The 18,779-nt window shown below is 35.2% G+C and overlaps 2 protein-coding genes across 2 annotated transcripts; both read left to right on the forward strand.

Annotated features, from left to right (window-relative positions):
• Positions 1-5,663: 5,663 nt before the first annotated feature.
• LOC131004280 (agamous-like MADS-box protein AGL61) lies at positions 5,664-6,533 on the forward strand. Its single transcript, XM_057930930.1, has one exon. It carries the CDS (start codon positions 5,664-5,666, stop codon positions 6,531-6,533), a length of 870 nt encoding a protein of 289 aa, XP_057786913.1.
• Positions 6,534-9,530: 2,997 nt separating this feature from the next.
• On the forward strand, positions 9,531-11,041 carry LOC131004257 (protein TOO MANY MOUTHS). The gene has a single exon (XM_057930899.1). The coding sequence runs from the start codon at positions 9,555-9,557 to the stop codon at positions 11,001-11,003; it is 1,449 nt and encodes a 482-aa protein (XP_057786882.1). The 5' UTR covers positions 9,531-9,554; the 3' UTR covers positions 11,004-11,041.
• Positions 11,042-18,779: the final 7,738 nt, after the last annotated feature.

Genomic DNA, 18,779 nt, shown 5'->3' on the forward strand with positions numbered 1-18,779 from the left:
ATGTATGAGAATTAAAGGTTCTCAATTCGTAGCACAAGATTAAAATCTTGACGTACACCTTTATATAATTAATATTTTATCCGTCCAAGGGTGTTCACTTTTTGATCATTTTAGTGTATTTTGTAAGTGTATCAGAGTACATTTATCTAATCAATAATGCTATTTAGACAAAATTTGTCCAGACAAAAATAAGGTTAATTTTGTTTAAAAATCAATTTATTTAAAAATTGTGATTCAAGTTTAAAAGGATTTAGTTAGTTTTATTGTTTTCTCCATATTGTAATTTTTTTGTAATTTTTTAATAATTTTTTTAATTATTATTATTTTTAAAGTATACAAACTACAAATAAAATAACAAAAAATAAAAATAATTGTTAAAAAATTACGAAAAAACTACAATATGTAGAAAACAATAAAACTAACTAAATCATTTTAAACTTGAATCAAAATTTTTAATTAAATTTATTTTTAAAAAAATTTAACCTTATTTTTTAAAAAATTTAACCTTAATTAAATTTATTTTTTAAAAAATTTAACCTTATTTTGATAAACTTTAAATGTTCAAATTGATTTATGAAAACTATAACTTAAATAAAAAATATTTATGATACAGTGCAGGGATAAAACACTAGTATGTAAGGAGATATTTACTTTACATGATTGAGTATTTTTATTTTTAATGGTTGAATTACTCCAATCCCATCTTTTTAATGAGATAAGAATTAAAATTAATCCTTCAAAGTAAACGCCCTAAATAGTCTTTGCTTCAAATGGGCTAGCTAGCTTGACGACATTGAGTGAGCAACACATTTTACCAACTTGTTTATAAGAAAAGTCATTTTATATGTTTCGTTAGTTAAATACTCCCTCCGTCCCATGAAGCATGACACAGATCTTTTCGGCACCGAAATTAAGAAATTGATATTTTGTGTGTTAAGTGTGGTAGGTGAAAAAGTGAAAATGTGAATAAAAGGTAAATTTTTTGTCATTTTTAGAAACGTGTCATGCTTCGTGGGACAGACCAAGAAGGAAATTGTGTCATGCTTCGTGGGACGGAGGGAGTAATTTTTAAGAAGGAGATCGCCAATTCAAATATTTATACAATACAAATTATTTATAAATATTTATTAAAATATTTATAAGTATTCTTATTAAAAAATGTAAGTGATCCGTAATTTTAGAATGACTGAAAATTAGTGACATCAAATTGAATGTTTACATGCATCCGTGGAAAATATTATATATGTGCCGACATAACACCCAATTCTCATACAAGTTCGATTCGTGTCCTGTGATGTATGAAAAATGTACTATATATTATCTCATTTGATGTTTATATATGCACATCATGATGTATTGATGTGCATAGCAAAGACTAATAATAATAATAATAATAATAATAATTTTGTGTTTAATTTGCAAGGAGTCATCAAGATAAAAATTCTGGTGTAATTGTTGTACACATTTTTTATGACACTTTAATTTAAGAATATTATAGCAGCATTAATGCTTAAAACTTTTCAGGGAAACCCACTAGAAAAGAAGTGTACAATCTTTATTTGCTCCTCAATTTTGTACAAATTTTTCGAAATTATGAAAAGTATCAAATATTGTTCATAGAAATGGATGAAATCACATTATTCATCTTCTTTTTATGCCTCTTTTAACAACTGTATTCTTACAAATCTTTAATTGCTCATTTGTTTTGTCACTCTTTTTAGGTTGGCACTACATCCAAATAGTATTATCACTTATTTTTTTAGTATATCTGGTAATTTGAATGAGATTATCATATATTTTTATCTTTTAAAAAAAAAGTGTACAATCAATAACCTTTTGAGGGCGTTAATTTTGAAGATTTGTGTAAATATATAAAAAATAGTACTCGCACCGTCCCACCGAACTTGAGTCATTTCTTTTTTTGGCAAAAGTTAGGCAATTTAAAGCACTAATTTACAAAACTAATTGCACCCTTTATTACCTTCTCTCTCATACTTTATCACTTTTATACTACACACTTAAAATATTAATTTACAATTTCTTAATTTTCGTGCCCAAAAGAAACGCCTCAAGCTCGGCGGGGCGGAGGGAGTAGGAGTTAATTAAGGTAATTTAATATTTATAAGGATGAAGTGGAACTTGGGGATATCCTAGTATTCTTGATAACTTTTATCATCTAAATTCATTTTGCTTAATTAGGATCAAAGAAATCCTAAAATAAAATTAAAAAATACTTAATTATATACTTTATTAATTATGAAAAGTAAACGTTCCTTCTTTTAATTCATCGTTAAAAAGTTTAGCATCAACTTGCAGATTTTGACTATAAATTTTCAAAAATATGTGTTTGACCCTTTATTTCTATATATAATTAAGCAATATTTAGTTTATGATAGAAGTGTCAAAATGGATGGGTGATTGGTGAAGTAGGTCATCTCATCCCACATCAGCCATTGAGTGGGGGATGGCGATTCAACCCGATTAAAAATGGAAGAAAATTTATTAATTGATCAAGCCATTTAGTACAAGGAGAACCAAACTAATTTAATACAAGAAAATTTATAATATACTATATTACATATATTTTAATAACACTCGTTAAATAGAAATCAGGAGTAAAACACTCTGATAATCAATAAGAATAAATGATCAAGCCATTTAGTACAAGGAGAAGCAAACTAATACAATATGATTAATCTTTTGATTTTTCTAAAAGATAGCATTAAATATAATTATAATTAGGGATGTCAATCGGGCCAGCCCACCGGGTTTTCGGGCTAGCCCTATCGGGTTCCGGGTTAGTCGGGTGCGGGCTAATCGGGTTGGAGATTTTTTCGGGTTGTAAATCTTCAACCCTAACCCTAAACTTTCGGGTTTCGGGCTAGCCCATCGGGCTAATCAGGTTAAAGGCATAAAAATAAAATTATCATTTGTATTTTATTATTCCTAATGATCTAATGTATAATTTATAAAATATACATAGATATTAAATATATAAATTATATAGCAAAGCATGAAATGCAAAAATATAAGATATTCAAGATTACATAAACAAAATTATATTAAAATGAGATAGTAAAATTTAACATGTATCAATGCACTAGAATCAATCTGGATTATTCTGAATAATTAGTGGATTTGCCATGCACGTCTCATTGACAGAAAAAAAAAATTGGTATCACTTTAAAATGAGATACTAATAATTAATTTCTAACTAATGAGATACTAATAATCAATTTCTACAAAAAATCCGTAATTAATTTCACTTTTTTTAATGATATTGCACACACACACACACACACATATATTCTAACTAATTAATTTCACTTTTTTTAATGAGGCTACATATATATATTTAAGCAAATACCATAAATCTAAACATAGCAGAAGTTGTAACTGGATGCATCAGTCACAATTCTGTCAGCCCACCGGGCCAGCCCATCGGGTTTTCGGGCTAGCCCTATCGGGTTCCGGGTTAGTCGGGTGCGGGCTAATCGGGCTGGAGGTTTTTTCGGGTTCCGATTTTTCAACCCTAACCCTCTAATTTTGTCGGGTTATTCGGGTCGGCCCACAGGTTTCGGGCTGCATTGACATCCCTAATTATAATATGTAAACGTTTCGATATTAGTTCATCATTATCATACAATTTTATCATTTATATAATACTACTAGTAAATTAAAATTAAAAGCTGGTGGGCCGCGCCACCTCAAACCCATAACCCAAGTGGCTAACCCATCTAAGCCTGCCTTTAAAGAGAGTGGGCCACCCAGCATCAGCTTTAACCCATTCATATAAATGTAACAAAAACAAATGTTGCTAGTATAATAAGTAAAATAACGTTATATCTATCATAGAAACTTAGAGCTCCAAAAAAAATCGTAGAAACTTTAGTGATTAATTAGGCTCTATAGTAATATAAATGGACAATGAAATTAGCTTATTTCGGTATGCATGGGCCTTAATCATCATAATATAACTGCAAATCAATATTCAGTTCCCAATTTATTTTCAATGTACTGACGATAATCTATTATAATGCATATACGCTTTTCTGGCGGAGTTTTTTTTTTTTTCCTTTTCTAAATGAAATTTAAAATCATATGGCGCGAAATTTCTAATTGAATTTGTAAGTGTATGTATTTTTCCACATTATTATCATTATGTTGACAATTTATCTGGAAAGTTTTTTTTCTACATTCTGAATGACAGTACGAGTGATTTGTTGTTTTCTTTATAGACAAAATGGAAATTTTCCTTGCACGAAGTTGAGAGTTTTGATAAGGATCTTGAGAGCGGATCCTAACAAGTTATCTGGCGTGTGTGCAATGGACAAATTATCTTTCCTTTCGTAATACCTAATCGTTTGGTATATTCCTTGTATGGGAATACATGTGGATGAAGACTAATGCAGAGGCTGCCGTTTTGGAGTCTTGTTTCTTTGTGTTAAGATAAGTTATACTATTATTTTGTGTCCATATAATCGAGTTATAATTTGTGTTGGATTCGAAATTGTGAGAGTTTAACTCTATTACATTGTAAGAATTGAGTGGTGAGTGTCGATACTCACATCTAAGCAATACGTGGTTCATTTGTTGCTAATTTTCATCGGGGCTAAAAGTTTAGAAAGTTACTTAGGTTTGGAAAGTCGAATCTTTTGGAAGTCCTTAATTACTTATCAGTTAATGAAAAATTTTCTTAGACTAAGTTCCTCAGATGTAGGTGTGTCATTATCGAACTGAATAATTATATTGTATGTGCTCTATATTTATTTCTACTTTAATATAAATTATTATATCAATACGATGTCACCCAATGGAATTCTTTACTATGAAAGAACTCCTTCTGAGTGACGGTTAGAATTTGAACTTTTTTCATAACTCATTTTTATGTGAAAATCTAGTAGTTCCTAAGTTGACAAATAAATGAAATATTCAATTAATTCTCTCTTAACTTCATCCCCCAATCATATTTATTTACACAATCAAGTATTGACATTTCATTTTTGCATTTTGACGACCTCATATCACAATATATTCAAATTATCCATCAGATGCTTCAGTTTTTTTTTTTTTTTTAGCAGAAGATGCTTCAGTTTTTATCATTAAAAAAGAAGTGATTTCATATGCTATTTTATAATAGTACGGTATACTAATTGAAATTGAAAACTGAAATGTTTATTTGCAAAATCATGATTCCTCTGTCATATATTGATACTTATTCTACATCATAATTTGGCAGAATTGATCTAATAAGGATCTAGATGCTACACAATTCCTATAATCAGTATACGAGATAAATTTATTTGACCAATTTGAGAAATCTATTGCAAGAACACTAAGATCAAAAATTCAAAATTCAAATTAAGTCAACCCCTATATATTTTAGTAATTGAATTTCAAATGAAAACAAAAACAAAAAATCATCAATAAATACCACACAGATTTCATTTTACTCGATAGCGAAAATCCAACTCTACTACTACACACCATATTACACAATTTACAAAAGAAAGAAAGGTAACCAACAATAAAGTATATTATTCAAGAAACAAACTTTCCACCTTTTCTTCACTATAAATCACATGCAACAAAACCAAACAATAACCATTCCATTTTTTCAAAAAATCATATTGATTTTCATTTCATTTGTAAGAGTGAATATAATGTCGGAGAGGAAAACGAGGGGTCGTCAAAGGATCCCGATCAGACTGATCGAGAAAAAAGACGACCTCCTCGTTTCCTTCTCCAAACGCCGCGTCGGCGTTTACAAAAAGGTGAGCGAGCTCAGCACGCTGTGCGGCGTCGACGTTGGCGCCATCATCTTCTCGCCGTCGGGAATCCCCCATTCATTCTTCACTCCGGACTTCGACTCCGTCGTCTACGGCCGCCGCAATGCCGCTCAGAAACGGGACGACAACCTCAACGGCAGCCCGCGGACGAGGATCCGAGAGCTCAACAAACGGCTGGACGAGGTGGTGGAGAAGCAGGAGCGAGAGGAGAAGAGAGAGAAGCAGCTCGGCGGCGGCGCCGAGATGGGGTGGTGGGAGGTCCCCGTGGAGAGCTTGAACGGCGAGCAAGTGAAGGAGCAGATAGAGTGGTTCCAAGCGCTCAGAGCTCAGATCAAAAGCCGAGTTCAAGAGCTCAAGAATGGCACCGCGAGCTCGCCGCCGGAAGATGGAGATGGTGCATTAGGTCACGTCTCCGGCGAGTGTTCCTTTGCTCCGCCGGCGTCTCTGGATGCATATGCCGGGAATCAGAACCCTTTTCCTCTTCCGCCGCCGCCGCCGCCGCATTTTGATGGCGGAGGTGGAAGTAGTGTTGCTGCGGATCGGTATCATTTTGCTGCGTGTGTTGGTGGTGGAAGCGGGCAGTACTGTTACCCGGCGGCGTCTTTGAATATGTTTGAACAGTATCTCCAGCCTCCGTCACCTCTCCGCGGCGGAATCAGCCAATGTTTAGGTGATAAATATGGTTATCTTCCTCAAGCTCAAGGATATGGAGAGCCTGGACCTTCACATCGGACCCAAAAGTAGTCGTTTTCACAGATTTTACGTTACATTTTTACGTTTTATTAATCTATGGAGTATTATTTACTTATATCATATTTTAATAAATTTAGTATATTACTATAAATTTATTTACGATTATGTATTAATTAATTGGAAGATTTTTTTATGTATTGATTATTGCATTTCATTTTCATTATTCATAATGTTTTTATTATTATTTCAGAATTCAAAAGAAAACTTGACACGCATTATAATTCATAAAAAAATATGGAAGAAAAAGTTAGTTATTAGGGCCGCCAGCCAACCGCGCTAACCCAAAGCCCAAAAAGGCTATCTTGTATAGCCCCAACAATCCCTTTTCTTTAGTTTTTCTGTTTTTTTGAGAATAGCCCCAACCATACCTACTTGCTACATCACAACAAAAGCGTGTGGGCCCAACTGGCCTAGTCCATTTTACACCCCGGACAAAATTTGTCTAGTTCATCGACTTCTTCTATTTAATTTATGAAAAAAAATATATTATCGGGTAATTCTATTCATAATCCCTATTTTATTCAGTACAGTCTTTGTTTATAATAAATAATTAATTATAAATTTATTAATTTACCTTATAGCCCATAATCCCCAAGTTAAATACCCTACAATATGTACTGTCAAATTTAATTATGATCTCAATTGCTTAGTGATTGATATGGTGGAACAACGACATTGCTTATTCCAAATTCAGATCTCAGTATTTAACTTGTTTGCATCATTAATTTATTGATTGATGGCATATGATTAACACAGGCATTTTCGCGTAAACTGTCGTCAAAGAGATTAGAGATTTATACAGGCATATGATTAGCAACAAGACTTAAATTTTTTAAATGAAGAATTTTTCACCATTATGATAACGAGAAAAAGAAAGATAAAAAAATTAAGATTTATAAAATTTGTGGAGAATATGTGACTTGAACTTGAGAGTTAGGAACAACTTCCAATTAATTTGTGTGTTGTGAGTGTTTTGTGCGGCAAGAATGACAAAATCCATTAATTTATAAATATTACTAGCCTTATATCAATTAACAATATTTTTTAACTCCCTCTCAAAAAAACAATAATTTTTTAATTAATAATAATATTATTATTATTATATAAAATTACAAAACTACCTTTACATTTTTGTAAAATAGCAGGGAGCCAGTGCTCCCACCATTTGTGAGTAAGTAGAGAGTATTGCTGACATGTAGTTCATATTAATATTTTTTTTATTCTATTTTTTCTTTCATATATCAGGCATTGATATACACTTTATAAATTTGATGATATTGGTAATAATTTTTTTTTAGGGAAAAGCGGAGATATATTATTGAACACAAGAACATGAGACGTGGAGATGACCCACCACAGAGGATGGCGGTTTCATTCCAAACATGATGTGTGAAAATATCTCTTGCAGTCTTTGCCAGTGGCGGAGCCAGGATTTTTTTGGCGGGGGGGGGGGGGGGGGGGGGCTGAACTGTTACGGGGGTTCGGGGGCGGTAGCCCCCGTTTTTTTTTTTTTTTGGGCATTCAATACATTTTAGACATTTTTTACTAGAATACAAATATAATAATAATAATAACAACATTTTCATAGATAATATAGTTCAAAACATTTACTAAATTTTTTTTTTGGGGGCATTCAATACATTTTAGACATTTTTTACTAGAATACAAATATAATAATAATAATAATAATAATAATAATAATAACAACATTTTCATAGATAATATAGTTCAAAACATTTACTAAATTTTTTTTTGGGGGCATTCAATACATTTTAGACATTTTTTTACTAAAATACAAATATAATAATAATAATAACAACATTTTTAGATATATTATAATTTTTTTTTTTCAAAATTTGGGGGGGGGGCTCTAGCCCCCCCTAGCCCCCCTGGCTACGCCCCTGGTCTTCGCTAAACAATGAACGATGACATTCCGTTCACGCCTAACAAAACAAATACTGAAATCCGACAACTCCAAAAATTCTTAACGGCAAAAGGAAGCAATAACACCCAACTCTAACATATACTAGTAGAAAATATCCATGGGTAAAATTCATATACCATAAATTAGAAGAGTGAAATAATATTACACGTAATTAGTGAGCACTTACTGCAAACACTACTGACATGGATAATAGATAGTCACAAATAGGGCTGTAAATAAACCAAGCCGCTCGCGAACTATTCGGAGCTCGGCTCGAAAAAAGCTCGTTCAAGTTCGTTTAGAGAAACTCGTAAAATAAACAAACCAAACTTGAGCTTAGTAGTATTCGGCTCGTTAGCTCGTGAACATGTTCGTCAAGTGATTCAGCTTGAAAAATATAAATTATTAGTAGACATAACTTATATTTATCCACTAAAATTAATAATAATTGTATTAAATTTGTAATTAATTTTGTTTGTTATAAGAAAATAATTAATATATTTATTATTTTAAATAAAATAATTTATTTTTAAAATAAAATAATCAATATTTTGAATATAAATATAAATTTAGAAAGTTCGTATAGGCTCGATTAGGCTCGTGAGCCTCAAAGTATTCGGTAAGTAAAGTTCGGGATTCGATTCGATACTTAACAAACCAAACTTGAGCACACCACTATTCGGTTCGGCTCGGTTCGATTACACCCCTAGTCACAAATGCGGAGGAAACAACATATCACTCCTATAATTTACGAAAGAGTTTTATTCGTGGATATTTTCTACTATTAATATTCGTCTATAGTCGTTATAAGAAAATAAAAAGTAGTATTAAATACCATGAGGAAATGATTTGGACTACAGCTTCAGCAACAGAGCCCTCAAAGGATGGATTCCGTGATTGAATTTAATGCCCAAAACCCCTACATTTATTCCAACTCCTCTCAATCCTCGTGATTCCATTATTAGCTTACTTGAATATATTTGCCCCACACATACCAACCCACAATAAATATCATTAAACTCCCTTACCTATATATAGCCTTCACTTTTCCCACACCCCTTAGATGCAACTTTTTTCGATCTCTATATATGTTGCTACCATCAATAAAAGAAATGAAGATGAAATTTGGTATGTTGCTAGTATTATTACTAGTGAAGGTTGAGTTAGGTATGGCGTTCACCGTTGTGATGCCGGATTCCGGTGCCCTGATCGATGGGCCACAACCGTACGGCGCTCAAACGGATCCTAAAGAGCAAGAAGCAGTGTACGACATGATGAGAGCAACCGGAAACGATTGGGCCACAGAAATCCCCAACGTATGCCGCGGCAGGTGGCACGGGATTGAGTGCGTGCCTGACAAAGACAACGTGTTTCACGTTGTGTCTCTTTCTTTCGGGTCACTATCAGACGATACCGCATTCCCAACGTGTGATCCCAATCGCTCCTCCATCTCACCATCCATCACTAAGCTCCCTCACCTAAGAAGCCTTTTTTTCTACCGTTGTTTCACCAACAATCCTCAACCCATACCATCTTTTCTAGGCCAATTGGGCTCCTCTTTGCAAACCTTAGTTCTAAGAGAAAACGGGCATGTGGGCCCCATTCCACCTCAATTAGGCAACTTAACTCGTTTGACCATTTTAGATCTTCACAAAAACAATCTCAACGGTTCAATTCCATATTCTTTAGGTCAAATCCCCAATCTAAGATCATTAGACTTGAGCTGCAATAAATTATCCGGCTCATTCCCCAATATCTCTTTCCCATCATTAAATATCTTAGACCTCAACCAAAATCATCTCAAAGGCTCCCTCCCAATCTCACTTCTCACTAGCACTTGTCTCCTCAAAATGGATTTAAGTCGAAATCGCATCTCCGGTCCCATTCCAAATCTAAACAACCTAAGAAACCTAATTCTCCTCGATTTGAGTTACAATGTCCTAACCGGCCCCCTCCCTAACACTCTTCAAGACATAAAAGCTCTTGAAGCTCTCATCCTCAACGGCAACCCCTCTATATCCACCACACTTCCAAAAGACATGTTTCTAGGGTTAAACAACTTAATTATATTAGGGTTATCAAATACAAACTTGGGAGGCCCAATCCCAGAATCTATAGGACAATTAGCAATGCTAAGAGTGCTGCATCTTGATGGGAACCAATTAAATGGAACCATACCGCCAACATTTGCCAACTTGAACAGCCTTAGTGAACTAAGGCTAGACAACAACAAATTGGTGGGGCCAATTCCATTCAAGAGAGAGAGGGTTTGGAAAATGGGAAGAAAATTGAGGATTCACAACAATTTGGGGCTATGCTATGATGAGAAAAGTGGGCTTGGAGATGATTTGGACACTTTGGCTAGTGCAGGAATTGGACTTTGTGATGTACCTAAACCTGTACCAGTTCAACATATCTCTACACTAGATGATGGGAATATGATCAAATCCACCACAAAATCAAGTGCTTCTCCACACAACAAGATTGTTTTTCTTAGGCTGACGGCCACGTTCATTTTTGTATCTTGTTTATTGTGAGGAAAATTATATATTTGAGGTTTGTCACTTTTGTATCATTGTTAGTTCACCATAATTGTGTATAGTGAGTTTTGTGAATGTAAGAATCGAGATTATGATATAAATATTAGGGGCCTATAGTCAGCTTAATTTATTTACGAAAAATAGAAAAATTAAATTAAGCATCGGTTACACATACTGAATTAATGAATCCAAGAAATGAACAATTATTGTGGTATATATATAGTAATGAGGTAGCTAGCGAGATCCATCTTCGACATTACGCCAAATTTGATCGGCTAAATAGGTTGTGTTGCAGGAAATAAAACACGGCAGCTCACTCAGCCCAAATTAACTTTCATTGGGCTTAATGTCCAGCCCATATTTCTTTGTTTTGTGCCCTTGACTTAGTCATTGGATGTGAAAAACAAAACACACGTTTTTGGGGGAAGTGGGCAGAGGCTGATTTTTGAGTTTTGAACTTTCCTCTCATCTCCAAAATAAAAGGATGCAGCGACTCCAATCTAAGATACACAAAAACGGCTATTCTTCTTCTTTATATTAAACACTTCTTCCTCTACATTCTGGAATCCTTATTCTCTACATAGGCAGCGAATTTTCTTCTTTCCAGAATATAGATATACACCTTTCTCTCTTCAATAAATTGAAAGCGTCTCCACTCCGTCTTCGGCGAGTGCACGCAATTGACGGATTGCTGTGTTAACCTTGGGAAGCGTTCGGCAACGAGACTTGTCACCGGAGGGTCTGCCGAGATAGCTTTTAAGGCAGCGGTGCGCCGCGACACAGTTTCGATTCTTGTTTCTCTTTTTATACTCTGTTTTGCAGGTTGAGGTTTTTTGTCGAGCAGGTGGTGTGCGCAGAGTATTCTGCCTGTTCCTTGTATCGCAGCCAAGGTGTGGCTGTTCCAACAATTTAAAAGCTATCTTAATGGCCCTCTCAAACCGAGCTCTGCCCGATTTGTCAAAATTGGAACCTCTGAACGGATCAAACTACAAGAGATGGTCTCAGAAACTGCTAATCTTCTTCGAGCAACTCGAAGTCGATTACGTGTTGCTTGAGGAAGCCCCTGCCACTCCTCCACCCATCACCGCGATCGTCGTCGCTGCTGGCAGTACAGATGCTGCTCCACCTCCTCCACCCGATGACAACGGTCGGTCCAAATACGAGAAGGACAACAAAACTGTTCGTGGTCACATTCTAAACCACATGACGAATAGTCTCTTCGATCTTTTCGTCAACCGCCGTTCGGCAAAGGAAATATGGGAGGCTCTGGAAAAGAAATATGGTAGTGACGACGCTGGATTAAAGAAGTACGTTGTCGGAAAATGGCTAGAGTTTCAGATGGTGGACAACAAACCCATCATGGAGCAGCTGCACGAATACGAGAACCTGACCGCTGCTGTGCTCAACGAAGGAATGAAGATGTGTGAAATCTTCCAGGCTAATGTGCTCATCGAGAAGTTCCCTCCATCGTGGTCTGAATACCGAAACATGTTGAAGCACAAGAAAAGGGACCTGTCACTTGAAGAGCTCATCAGCCACATGCGAACCGAAGAGGCTAATCGCCTCAAAGATAAGCCATCGAACTTTGTTAATTTTTCGAAGGCTAATTTTGTTGAATCTGATGGTGGTGCAGGAACAGGAAAGTCACAAGCTTTTAAGAAGACAAAGCACGATGGAAAGAAGCCAACATTCAAAACAGACAAGAAAATCACAAAGACGAAGGTGACGTGTTACACCTGTGGAGCCCCTGGTCACAAGTCCTATCAATGTCCTCAAAGAAACCAGCAGGGTTCCCAACAACAACCTTTCTGACCCGCACCAAAACCTGCAAATCATGCGAACTTGGCTGAAATCGATACCGATGACATCATTGCAGCTGTGGTGGAAGCTAATCTGGCCGAGAACAAGAAGGATTGGGTGCTAGACACTGGAGCATCGAGACACTTCTGCAGCAACAAGAGCTTTTTCCATGAGTTCGAGGATGCAGCTGAGGGAGAATGCGTCTACATGGGGAACTCTAGTGTTGCCGGCGTGCTCGGTAAAGGGAAAGTTTTGCTTAAACTCACGTCTGGAAAAACTTTAAGTCTTTCTAATGTGATGTATGTGCCGAGCATGCGTAGGAACTTAGTCTCTGGTGCTCAGTTGAGCAAAGCTGGTCTGAAAATTGTCTTCGAGTCTGATAAAGTCGTGTTGACTAAAAGTGGCAACTTTGTGGGGAAGGGTTATCTTTGTGATGGTCTGTTTGTTCTGAATGTTGATTCTGAAATCGTGAATGAAAATGCTTGTTCTTCTGCTTATTTGATTGAGTCTTTAGATGTTTGGCATGCAAGACTTGGACATGTTAATTATGCTTCTATTAAGAAACTTCGAAATATGGCATTAATTCCTGCTTCAAACCAAAAGGACGTTGTTAAATGTGAAATATGTGTTGAAGCGAAATTTGCTAAAAAATCATTTAAGTCTGTGGAACATAGATCCTCTGAGCTTCTTGATTTGATTCACACGGACTTAGCTGAATTTAGAAGCACAATTAGTAAAGGTGGAAAGATGTACTATATTTCATTTGTGGATGACTTTTATCGTTACACTCGTTTGTACCTCTTAAGAACCAAAGATGAAGCTACTGATGCGTTTCTTAAGTTTAAGGCAGAAGTAGAAAATCAATTGAACAAGAAGATTAAGAGGTTAAGATCAGACAGAGGAGGTGAATATAGTACTCTTTTCTTGGAAAATTTCTGTGAACAACATGGGATTATACATGAATTTACTGCTCCTTATTCTCCTGAACAAAATGGCATTGCTGAAAGGAAAAATAGAACTCTCAAGAATATGATCAATGCTATGTTGCTTAGTTCTGGTTTACCTAACAACATGTGGGGGGAAGCTGCTTTATCTGCGTGTTATATTCTTAATCGTGTGCCTCACAAGAAACTTGAAAAAACCCCTTATGAAATGTGGAAAGGCTTTCAGCCTAACCTGAAATATTTAAAAGTGTGGGGGTGCCTTGCTAAAGTGAGATTAAATGATCCAAAACAAGTGAATGTAGGATCAAAGACCTTTGATTGTGTATTTATTGGTTATGCTCATAATTCTGCTGCATATAGATTTATGTCTTTAAGTGATCATTCTATCTATGAATCTCGTGATGCTGAGTTCTTTGAGCATATATTTCCTATGAAGACTAACAATACTGTTGAGAATGTTTCGAGTACTTCACAGGAAAATCAAGCAGAGGCTTCTCATCGTTCAGCCCAGGAAACTGAAAAAACGCTAGAACCGAGAAGAAGTAAGAGGAGACGAACAGAGACATCGTTTGGTAACGATTTCATTACTTCATTTGTTGCTGAATATTCTGAGAAAATTGATGAATCTGCTGTGTATGCCTTTTTGCTTGAGGAGGATCCTCTTACTTATCAAGCTGCCATGACTAGTATAGATGCTCCTCTTTGGAAAGAAGCTGTACAAAGTGAACTTGATTCCATTAATGATAATCATACTTGGGAACTTGTTGCTGTGCCTGCTAGTTGCAAACCTATTAGAACTAAATGGATTTTTAGGAAGAAACTAAAGCCCGATGGTACAGTTGATAGGTATAAGGCAAGATTAGTTGTGGTTGGATATTCTCAGAAAAAGGATGTTGACTTCTTTGACACTTACTCTCCTGTTGCTCGAATCTCTACTATCAGATCACTAGTTGCTTTAGCTGCTATTCATAACTTGATAGTGCATCAAATGGATGTGAAAACAGCCTTTTTGAATGGTGATTTGAATGAAGAAATTTATATTGAACAACCAGAGGGTTGTGTCATACCTGGGAAAGAACATAAAGTATGCAAACTGAAAAAATCATTGTATGGTCTTAAACAAGCCCCTATTCAGTGGTATGAAAAGTTTCATAATACTATACTTTCTAACGGTTTTTCTGTCAATTGCTCTGAATCATGCTTATATTCTAAAACCCGTGGATCAGACTGTGTGTTAATATGCTTATATGTGGATGACATGTTAATTTTTGGTACGTGTCTGGACATTGTGTTGGAGACAAAAACTTATTTATCTTCTGTCTTTGATATGAAAGATATGGGTGAAGCTGATGTTATCCTCGGGATAAAATTGATTAAATCTGAGTATGGTTATGCATTGAGTCAGTCTCATTATGTGGAACAAGTCCTCAAACGCTTTGATTGCAATGATTTAGTTCCTGTGAAAACTCCTTATGATTCTAGTTTACAATTGAAAAAGAATCTTGGTGAATCTGTTTCTCAAGAACGTTATGCTAGAATTTTAGGAAGTGTGATGTACTTGATGAATTGCACTAGGCCTGATATTGCATATGCTGTGAGCCGTTTGAGTCGATATACGCATAATCCTAGTAATGATCATTGGTTTGCACTTTATCGATTGTTGAGATATCTTAAGGGAACTGCTGACTACTGTCTACATTACTCTAAATTTCCTAATGTGTTAGAAGGCTATTGTGATGCAAACTGGGTATCAGACAGTGATGAGGTAAGCTCCACGAGTGGATATGTATTCACTCTTGGAGGTGGTGCAATTTCTTGGAAATCTGGAAAACAAACTTGTATTGCAGGTTCTACGATGGAATCTGAATTCATAGCATTGGAGCTAGCGAGTCATGAGGCGAAATGGTTGCGAGAACTGTTGGCAGATGTGCCGTTGGGTAAGAGGTCTCAGGCACCTATTTCTCTTCATTGTGACTCACAAGCTGCTATCTCTATTGCTAAAAACAGTGTCTACAATGGAAAGAGAAGACACATTCGGCTACGACATGCAGTGGTGAGAGAAATGCTTGGTGATGGAGTCATTTCTTTAGACTTTGTAAGGTCTGAGAAAAACTTGGCTGACCCGTTCACTAAAGCACTCATCAAGAGGCAAGTGCAAGAGCTATCAGCCGGAATCGGGATGAAGTCATTGAATGAAGGAAGCTAACCTGGTGGATACCTAAAGGTCAAACAAAACCATGTGAGCTTATTTCATTTATATGGCATTCTATGTAATAAACTGTGTTGTTCTACTGCGGAGAACATTGGCCATAGATGAATCATCACCTGTTGAAGGTTATTCCACCGCGGTGGATTTTTGATTGTACTATGATTCTGAGGTTGAGCATTTGGCTCTTAATGATTCTTGCAGTTGTGTTTTGCGAAACACTTCTGATATATTATATGCGTATGATATATTTAGTGCCGTGGCGATTGCACTTTCATTGAATCACCTAAGTGTGTGTGAAGAGGTGGCTCTCTTCCATGGAATTATTTTCTAGAGCATACACGAGATCCAAGGTGTTATTATAGCCAAATTTCTTTTATCGCGGAGACGTAATCTTTATGGAATGATGTGTGTTGTGAGGGGGGCAACATGTGATTTTTACAAAGTTCAAGTAGAAATACACTTTATGAGATTCACATGTTTTCTAACTACACTAATATACAAATTCTAATCGCAAGATTATTTGTATTTATGCATCAATGTTCCTCTTATTTCATCCTTTGCCGTATTTCATTTGTGGGGGTCTGTTGCAGGAAATAAAACACGGCAGCTCACTCAGCCCAAATTAACTTTCATTGGGCTTAATGTCCAGCCCATATTTCTTTGTTTTGTGCCCTTGACTTAGTCATTGGATGTGAAAAACAAAACACACGTTTTTGGGGGAAGTGGGCAGAGGCTGATTTTTGAGTTTTGAACTTTCCTCTCATCTCCAAAATAAAAGGATGCAGCGACTCCAATCTAAGATACACAAAAACGGCTATTCTTCTTCTTTATATTAAACACTTCTTCCTCTACATTCTGGAATCCTTATTCTCTACATAGGCAGCGAATTTTCTTCTTTCCAGAATATAGATATACACCTTTCTCTCTTCAATAAATTGAAAGCGTCTCCACTCCGTCTTCGGCGAGTGCACGCAATTGACGGATTGCTGTGTTAACCTTGGGAAGCGTTCGGCAACGAGACTTGTCACCGGAGGGTCTGCCGAGATAGCTTTTAAGGCAGCGGTGCGCCGCGACACAGTTTCGATTCTTGTTTCTCTTTTTATACTCTGTTTTGCAGGTTGAGGTTTTTTGTCGAGCAGGTGGTGTGCGCAGAGTATTCTGCCTGTTCCTTGTATCGCAGCCAAGGTGTGGCTGTTCCAACAGGTTGCAATGCCGGGATCGGCTTTGCAACTTTGTGCAGCCTGCCTAACCATTACATCGAAGAAGCAAGGACCACTAACATAATTGAAAAGCAATAAGGTGCAACCACCCACAATACGCACCGCTGGAGCGTCCTCATCGTTCTTGCATATGGCTGTACGAACCCTCTCAATGCAATTACTATCTAAGTTTTTATAGCAGTCCGGTCCAGGCGGAACATATGCGCTCATTGCTATTGTTGCACCAATAATCATAATTACCATCTTCATCAACATCTTTAATCCCCTTCTTTTTATTCTTAATTAATTTCCACCACTTCCTTCAACTTTATATAACCCCAGGCACCCAAGATTTTAGATGGATCCATTCCTTAATTACTACTCAATTAATGTTGGGGGAGGGGGGGCTAGAGCCCCCCACAAATTTTTTTATTTTTTTATAATATGTCTAAAAATGTTGTTATTATTATTATTATATTTGTATTTTAGTAAAAAATGTCTAAAATGTATTGAATGCCCCCAAAAAAAATTTAGTAAATGTTGAACTATATTATCTATGAAAATGTTGTTATTATTATTATTATATTTGTATTTCAGTAAAAAATGTCTAAAATGTATTGAATGCCCCCAAAAAAAAATTTAGTAAATGTTTTGAACTATATTATCTATGAAAATGTTGTTATTATTATTATTATATTTGTATTTTAGTAAAAAATTTCTAAAATGTATTGAATGCCCCCAAAAAAAATTTTAGTAAATGTTTTGAACTATATTATCTATGAAAATGTTGTTATTATTATTATTATATTTGTATTTTAGTAAAAAATGTATAAAATGTATTGAATGCCCCCAAAAAAAATCTAGTAAATGTTTTGAACTATATTATCTATGAAAATGTTGTTATTATTATTATTATATTTGTATTTTAGTAAAAAATGTCTAAAATGTATTGAATGCCCTCAAAAAAAAATTTAGTAAATGTTTTGAACTATATTATCTATGAAAATGTTGTTATTATTATTATTATTATTATTATTATTATTATTATTATTATTATTATTATTATTATTATTATTATTATTATATTTGTATTTTAGTAAAAAAATGTATAAAATGTATTGAATGCCCCCAAAAAAAAATTTAGTAAATGTTTTGAACTATATTATCTATGAAAATGTTGTTATTATTATTATTATATTTGTATTTTAGTAAAAAATGTCTAAAATGTATTGAATGCCCCCAAAAAAAAATTTAGTAAATGTTTTGAACTATATTATCTATGAAAATGTTGTTATTATTATTATTATATTTGTATTTTAGTAAAAAATATCTAAAATGTATTGAATGCCCCCCCCCCCAAAAAAAAAAATCGGGGGCGGTCCGCCCCCTCCCCCCCCCAAAAAAAATCCTGGCTCCCCCACTGGGTGTGTGGGGGGGGGGGAATACACCTATAGGCTATTTTTTCGACAAATCAGAGTGATCTCAAGATAAAGATCAAAACGAAACTTTACAAACAAACTAAGACACCTGTTAACAGAAAAGAGTTTTGACCAAACAAGGTTGACGACTGATACTGAAATACTTTTCAGTAATGAGTTATCAGTTAAGTCACTGGAACTTA

Source organism: Salvia miltiorrhiza, unplaced genomic scaffold (genome assembly GCF_028751815.1).
Source record: "Salvia miltiorrhiza cultivar Shanhuang (shh) unplaced genomic scaffold, IMPLAD_Smil_shh original_scaffold_358, whole genome shotgun sequence".
NCBI lineage: Eukaryota > Viridiplantae > Streptophyta > Magnoliopsida > Lamiales > Lamiaceae > Salvia > Salvia miltiorrhiza.

Coding starts and splice junctions, on each gene's coding strand:
- LOC131004257 (XM_057930899.1), top strand. CDS start 9,555: ATGTTGCTACCATCAATAAAAGAAATGAAGATGAAATTTGGTATGTTG.
- LOC131004280 (XM_057930930.1), top strand. CDS start 5,664: ATGTCGGAGAGGAAAACGAGGGGTCGTCAAAGGATCCCGATCAGACTG.